Source organism: Procambarus clarkii, chromosome 11, assembly GCF_040958095.1.
Source record: "Procambarus clarkii isolate CNS0578487 chromosome 11, FALCON_Pclarkii_2.0, whole genome shotgun sequence".
NCBI lineage: Eukaryota > Metazoa > Arthropoda > Malacostraca > Decapoda > Cambaridae > Procambarus > Procambarus clarkii.
In genome coordinates this window covers 36,401,458-36,409,712 of record NC_091160.1, presented here as the reverse complement: position 1 = coordinate 36,409,712, position 8,255 = coordinate 36,401,458, and the positions used below count along the sequence as shown (strand labels likewise).

Genomic DNA, 8,255 nt, shown 5'->3' with positions numbered 1-8,255 from the left:
GCAGTATGGAAAAAATATATAATTTTACTGTATATTGTAGACCTAATATGCTGTATGTGCATGTGTATACTGTATGCCCCCTAATTCCAACCAGTTGCCCTGCCAATGTTAATAAACACAGCCCCAAGTGTCCGGGCTCCAACACTGGACAGACATTGACATTGTTTTTAATTGGTTTTAAACTATTTGTAACAAAATAATGGAAGCATATTTTCACCAAGGCATAATTAGACAGTAAATAAATATATAGTTTCTTCAAACAGTCCACAGGAGTTAGATACATAATGCTAGAGGTATGGACATAAAAATAAATATATATTGTTTACATTACATATTTACAAAAATATATACATAAATACAAAGATTGTGATTAACTGTATAGCTAACACTAGATGATAAACAAGGTGTACATTTTATAATTATATATATATATATATATATATATATATATATATATATATATATATATATATATATAATATGTGAATACAGTACATAATTACTCGGCCATTAAAAGTAGTCATGCTGAGGAATTGATTGATGTGCAGTACATGCATAATCTTAAGTCTTACTAAATCAAAATAATTATTTTGTATAATTTCTTCATTCTATGATCTAGACAGCCACAACTTCAAAAGGTGAGCTGTATACAAAAAATATTCTGTATAAACAAATGCACTAATGCAAATGTTTAAAACAAAACTTGCTTTTAGAAAACTACTTCATATGGTGACTAATATTATGAGGCAGGAAACAAATGTACTTGGTATAGTCTTGGTAACTTTTTGCATTCTGACAGTCATGAGCAAGTTGGGGAATTCTTTAAATGGCCTTAACACAGGCCTATACTGCAGTCAAGAACACGAATAAACAATGAGGCATTACAATTAAGAAAATACAATGGGGAAGGGGGGGGGGACCACTGTGTAGGTACAAACTTATGGTGGGCTTGGGCAGCACTGCCCACGACACGTTCCCTTGCCAGACCAGGTTGACGGCACAAGTCGTCTCGCAGTTTAATGTACAGTACGGTAGTTTATTAAATTAAAAAATAAAAATACCTGTACAGATATTATAAAAATTCAACCCATTCTTCTGTTTAGATAGTACTTTTTGTACCTACGTACATAATAGCGCAAACATTGATGTACTAAGCAATTAGATAGTACTTTGTACTGTTCTCTTTATAAGAGTCAGAAAAAATTAAGCTAAAAACACTTAAATATTCCTAGGCCTAGTATACCACATGTAATATATTAGGCCTCAGATAGTGTGTATTAGGCCTAGGAAGGTTAGGTTAGGTTTAGTTTGTCTTTGCAACATAAGTAGAAAATTGTTTTCCGGTTTGTATAAATTCACTAGTACCAATTTCTACTTTCTAGCTGCGTTGTACTGTACGTCGATATATGTACTGTACTATGATTCTCATCCTTCCTTTAAGTACTACCAAAACAGGAGGATGGGCTGTAAAATTTGCATGCTCACAGGAATATAAAAACAACATTAACAATAAAGTGATAAGAGTAGAGAAAGGTATCAGTGGGCCAGGAAGAAGTACTGTACCTCAGAATAAGAGGAGCAGAATTTAAATATGACTTGGCCGATAAAGGCTCTACTTAGATTTTACTCCTGGTATAGCTGTGGAACAGTTTGGGTACAGAAACAGGTGATAAACTAAGGATAGGTGAGGATGTGAGGAAGGGACATTGAAATGTGGATGTTTTAAGCTTTCATGAAGGCAGCAGCACAGGCGAAGTGGTAAATTTACGATGGGTGAATTGCTCCTCTATAGGTAAACAATAGGTAAATAGAATTGCTCCTCTATAGGTAAACAATGATCCTAGTGCATATATAATTAGTCCAAGAACCTTTTGCAATTGTAAAACATCAAAATATGTGTTAAACATAGAAATCCAATCTGAACATATGTAAGGAGTTATAAGAAATATAAATTCAAGCACTAAATCTGACCAACGTGTTATTCAGGATTTTTATAGCAAATATGTGAAGCCAATTTTAGAATATGTACTACCAGCATGAAGTTCATATCTTGTTAAATGCACATGAAGCTAGAGAAAGTACAGAGGTATTTCACCAAACTAGTCCTAGATCACTCAAAAATCTGACAAGATGCGACTGATACATGCAAAATAATTTGGAGGAGCCATATGTAAGATAATTTATTTTCAGTCCCAAGTGGTACATGAACACAAACATGAGTTTAAACTAAATAAGACAAACATTTTTTATAATGTAATGCACTAAGAGAAGTGAGAGTTGACTGAAGGTTACACAGCAGGAATACTCATCAAGTACAAGTATAAAAGGACACCGCAAGGCTACACGTATGATCTGCAGGCCAATTGTAGAATACTACAAGCCTATAAACACACATTGTAGGCCTATTGGCATGCCTATGTATACCCCCCCTTCAATCCACACTGCAGGCCTATGCTCATCCACCCATAATCTGCACTGCAGGACTATGCTTAACCCCTCCCTCATCAAATCTACACTGCATATTTATATTCTCCCACAATTCACACTGCAGGACTAAACTCACCTCCCCTCTAATCCACAATGCAGCCCTCTTTATGCTCACACCCTCCATCTATACTGCAGGTCTTTGCTCACTCACATACTGTAGACCTACAGGCGTGGTGCAGGGCCAAATACACACTACATGCCCAATGGATGTGCTTCAAACACAGCATATCCTTATGAACATAATTGCACACACATTCACTTTTGTTTAAGAAATATTGTATGTATATGTAATAATTGCAAACATCCTCAAAATGCATACTTATTCATCATTAAAGCTATTGTACTTTTATAATATAAAATAGACTAAACAAAATTATTAGCTAATTTCTTCAGTGTAACTTCACACTTGAGATAAATGCATAGTTGTTGAACTGTGTAACCTGTGAGGAAACTGAGCTAAATCTGCAGACTGCTGGGATGATGGATGGTGTTGTACTGGATGTTGCATACCTTTAGCACCTTGGTGCTGACCATTGGTGGCTTTTACACTCTTCATCTGGTTGGGAGGATGGTAAATGTGACCATCTTTCTTCCTCAAGACTTTACGCTGTCCACACAGACCCTGGAAGAACTTCTGCCACAACATCACCTGAAGTCATGTCAATACTTTATTGTAAGCACTTGTTTATAATTTATCTATACAGTATTTGCCAGTGTTATTTTTTTGGTATAAACAGACCCATCTTATTACAACATTCAACATTCAGTCATTCCATTATTCATCTACTCTTATGATGCATACATCATAGAAAATTAATGAAGCTTTTTCCCTCTAGCACTGGTTTATCTGATTTTTTGTTATGGAAATTTTTATACATGTTATTTATGCCAACTAGAACACTGAAAATATAATAAATCATTCTACTCATCTGGGCTCTAAGAGACTCCATGACAATTCATGTCATGACAATTTGTGGCTGTGGATGACAATTTATATGACGTGGGTGTGGAGCACTAATTCTTCTGTAGTAGTCAGGGGGGAAAAGTAAAAAATTCCAGTTTGGCAGCAGGATGCAGCTTCTGGAAACTTTCCTTATTAAGACTACTCAATAGCTCGGTCGATAGAGCTCCTGTCTCACACATGTTGGGGGTCCACGGTTCGAGTCTCCTAGACCCCAGGTGAATGGAATGTTTATTTCCACATAAGTGTGGATGACAATTTATAATAAATCATTATGTCCCTTATTTTTCTATAAACCTACTCTATTTCCCCCCCTTCCCTCTCCCTCTTGAACTAAAACACTTTCTTTATAATTAATATTTAATGCCCCCCTCCACTCTCCAGACACAAATTCAACACATAATGAAGTCCAACAAGATTGGTATGTTTGAAGCCAACTGCCAAAAAATATAATAAATATGTAATCACATACAGTAACTGGTAATGACGTACAGTGGTACCTCGGTTTACGAATGCCCCTCTTTACAAACTTTTCGGGTTACGAGCTAGATTTCTTCGGAAAATATGAATCGGGTTATGAACTTTACCTCGGGATACGAGTTTGTTGATACGCGTATGGCTGACCTAGTGCATGGTGGCACGGCGATCGCGCCTCAGTTTACCAGTGCCTCCCGCCAAGAGGCACTATCCTGTCTAAATTCTTTGCAAGGATTTACAGTTTTTTGGGGAGGGGGGGATTTTTGGCTATTTGAGCATAAAAGTTGTTATTATATATCTCGCCATGGGTCCCAAGAAAGCCAGTGGTAAGGTTCAAGGCAAGAAAACACATGTAAGAATGACCATGGAGGAAAAAACAAGAGATCATTCGTAAACATGAAAATGGTACAAGTATTGTTGAACTAGAACTTCAACTCTGAAACCCTCAGACGTTTGGGAGCCGGGAACAGGGGGGAAGGGGACGTACAACAGAAGGGAACAAGGGGGCGCAGACAAAACCAAAGAAGAGGCGACTAACGCCCCCATGTCCGTGTCCCTATAACCCAAGCAGGACAGCTTGGTTATCACACCACTCACAGAAAACGATGAGTGTCATCCCGAGACAAGGGGACAGAGCAACCTTCAAACTCGTTCGAAGCGAGATGGGACTCGGAGGACGCATCCATTGGACCAATGAGCCCCTATGGGGTTTTTTCCAGGGCCCTTAGGCTGACTCCTGAGGGAAGCCCAGGCAAGGTACTGCTAACTGGTTACAAACAAACAAAAGCTGAATCCCTGCCATGTGTACAATCACGGGTGCCTAGCAGAGGGCTACCAAAATAATACAAGTGGTCTTGTAGCCACATCAAGAAAAACCTTCACCAGGCAAACAAACCAAAAGAAAAAGAAAAACCCTGCAAAAGTACATCTTCAGGAGGAACAAAACCGGCTGCCATGCATATTATACGACAGCTGCACAGTACCTCATGCCCCCTGCCAGCGATAATACTACCTCCTATCCAAGGTCAAACAATGGCAAAAAAGCCCTCGGCTGACCCCAAGGGTGGGCAATAACCGAGCAACAAAAGAACCCTGTGGAGGTAGTTCCCGAACAGTTTGTGGAAGGTAACCCCAAACTGCAAGGGCAGTACTAACAGGGCACCTAGAGAATGTGACCCTAGGTGCATGCAGCCCCAGTACGTCTTGAATTACACCTGGCTCGCACACCACCACACTGCAGCACACCACCACAAGGTACAGCACTGCTCAAAAATTGGAGCCAGAGTCGAATGACTGCCACTCAACACTCTGGAGCTCCCCCTTCCTCTCCCGGGCAGGGAAGAGCTGCGCAGAGAGCGGCACAATGGCAATGGTGATGTCATGCTTGTTTGCTTGTTTTCAGTTTAGGGAATTTTCCTTAGCAGTTTGGCTTTAGATATTATTGTCTTACCAGTTGGGGTCTGTTTTGGGACGCCTACTTTTCTGGGTGCCTAACTCGGTAGATGGCAGACATAGAATGCTTCCAACCACATGGAGGTTTATATACCCCATTGCTCCTCGTGCCTCTCTGAGGGAGCCAGGTTTTGGCTTGTGGTCCCTGGTAGGCTAAGAACTCTTTTTGAATTGACTGATGCCATTATCTAATAGATACATATTAGACCAGTATAGCTCCAGGGAGCCAGAGGGGCTCTCCATAGTAAAAAAAAATCTTGATAAAAATTTAAAGCCAAAAAAGAAGCAAATATATATATATATATATATATATATACTGTATATATATATTACCGTTTTTGATGACCAAATCCACATGCCTGATGTGATGCCTACGACTAATGACATGAAGATTTTTAACATGAAGATCTCCACAGATGGTATGCTCTGCTCCAATGTACACTCTGCCAAAAGAAGAAACCCCAAAAAATTATTCATGAAGTGATGAGAGATTTAAAATAACACTATTGTATTTACCACAAAACAAAGATGAGTATATGAAACACTTTTTCGAGCAATTACTTTGCTCTACTTTACTATAACTACTCATAGTTATAGTCCATAGGGTCCGAACAACATTCACACTGCTGTAATGACTGGTATATAAAGTTTAGCTGCTGTTGTTATTAATGTAAGTGTTTCTATTACTGTAGTTAAAATACTGCTTTGTTTTATTTGTGTTAATTTTTTTTTTTTTGTAATTCGATTGTAGATACTGCATCCTACATATCTTATGAAAATGAGAAAGTATCTTTAACATTGGCTAACTCCCAGGCAATCAGGCAGGCAAGCTTGCTAACTTGTGGGCAGGCAGGCAAGCTTGCTAACTTGTGGGCAGGCAGGCAAGCTTGCTAACTTGTGGGCAGGCAGGCAGGCAGGCTTGCTAACTTGTGGGCAGGCAGGCAAGCTTGCTAACTTGTGGGCAGGCAAGCAAGCTTGCTAACTTGTGGGCAGGCAGGCAAGCTTGCTAACTTGTGGGCAGGCAGGCAAGCTTGCTAACTTGTGGGCAGGCAGGCAAGCTTGCTAACTTGTGGGCAGGCAGGCAAGCTTGCTAACTTGTGGGCAGGCAGGCAAGCTTGCTAACTTGTGGGCAGGCAGGCAAGCTTGCTAACTTGTGGGCAGGCAGGCAAGCTTGCTAACTTGTGGGCAGGCAGGCAAGCTTGCTAACTTGTGGGCAGGCAGGCAAGCTTGCTAACTTGTGGGCAGGCAGGCAAGCTTGCTAACTTGTGGGCAGGCAGGCAAGCTTGCTAACTTGTGGGCAGGCAGGCAAGCTTGCTACCTTGTGGGCAGGCAGGCAGGCTTGCTAACTACCAGATATGCTGGCTGGTTGGATACCTAACAAACAAACTGGCTGGCTAACTAGTGTACCAAGCAGGCTGGTTGTAGCTAGACTAACAATGAAAGAACCTATCCTTCCCCCATGCCACTCTTCCTTATGCCTTCACCTGCCATGTACTAGATCATACAAATGTTCACAGACCCAAACCTGATGAAAATGGGGAATATGAGTAATGGTAATAAATTATCCAAGACCTAATAAATAGTTAGTACATGCTGAGGTGACAAGACTCATTCATTCAAACAATATCCTGCATTTCTCAATTTGCATTTAATGTAACATGAAAATAACCATGGAGCTCAGCAAGCACAAGAACACAGCATCATTGCAATTATATTGGTTATGTTACAATGTTTAGGGTCTCAGGCTAACTGATCCTCCTTGCCTGAGGTTTGTCACTAAACTGTAGCATGGAAGATTCTGTAATTAACAGTTTTAGCTTTTAGTCAAGTGTCAGTGGTAACCAAGTCTATGCAGTGAGAATATGAACATTTATCTTTATAACACTATTACCTGGTTTCCTACTACAAATAAGACGTGAACAAATGTTCACAAATAAACATTTACAGCAAAATACCCTAGTCCTTATTTTAACTGGTTCTTCATAGACAGATTCCTGGGAAAAGTCAAGAGGATCACATACCTGCACTTCCACCTATACCACGGTGATATTGCTTGTGAGAGAATCCACTTCTGTGCATTCCCACACCACACTGCAAAGCTGCAGCTGATGCCATTGCGTGCCACTGCTGATGGCAGAGGTATTCATATACATTACAGGCAATAACGCACACAGCAGGGACAGTGTAGAGGACAGAGAAGACTCCAATGCGTATCATGAGTTTCTCTAACTTATTTACGTTAGTTGCTACGTGGTAGGAGTTGGCAGCTAACGGTAAACTAGTTCCTGCGGAGAAATTATTAGTTAACGTTTGAGGTGGATACAATATTACACAGTACAGTATTAAAAAGATAAAATACTTTTGTTGAAAAGGAAAAGAGACGATTATGAAAAAAAGCATAGCATGTCCTACAGCACTGGTAAGAAATTAAAATATTGAGTCTTGTATACAATGTGAAAATTAATGTAAATAAAACATACAGACATAATCTTTGCAGAAATGACATATGCTTTTAATTTGAATGATTGACTTGAGTTACTGGCATATGTGCAATGGCAAGAGATGTGGTCAACCAGAGAGTATAGTTGGGTATACCAAAGATGCAGTACCCAAGATGAATGAACTGGGTAAATTTGTGCGAGTTCTAAAGTAACGGATTTATTTCAAACAAGATTGAATAAAGATGTCAGTAATGGACATGCATGTTCCACAGAGCAAAAGGATGAAGAGATGGAAGACATATTTTGGGGTTTATAATATAAGAGCCAAATGTGAGTGATTATGATGGATGATAAGTTAGAACTGAGAGGCAAGAAAGCATGGAGATAATATTAGTGAGAGAACATTTGATACATGTGTAGGTCTGAAGGGCAAACAT

The 8,255-nt window shown here is 39.6% G+C and overlaps 1 protein-coding gene across 1 annotated transcript in view; it reads right to left on the bottom strand.

Moving 5' to 3' along the window:
* Positions 1–312: 312 nt before the first annotated feature.
* LOC123758302 (frizzled-10) overlaps positions 313–8,255 on the bottom strand; it is a 40,144-nt gene continuing 32,201 nt past the window's right edge. The window contains exons 9-11 of the mRNA XM_045742513.2: positions 7,399–7,662; positions 5,711–5,820; positions 313–3,136 (exon numbers count right to left, since the gene is read on the bottom strand). Of these exons, the coding sequence (XP_045598469.1) occupies positions 2,888–3,136; positions 5,711–5,820; positions 7,399–7,662 (623 nt within the window). The 3' untranslated portion in view covers positions 313–2,887. The remainder of the gene's footprint in view (positions 3,137–5,710; positions 5,821–7,398; positions 7,663–8,255) is intronic.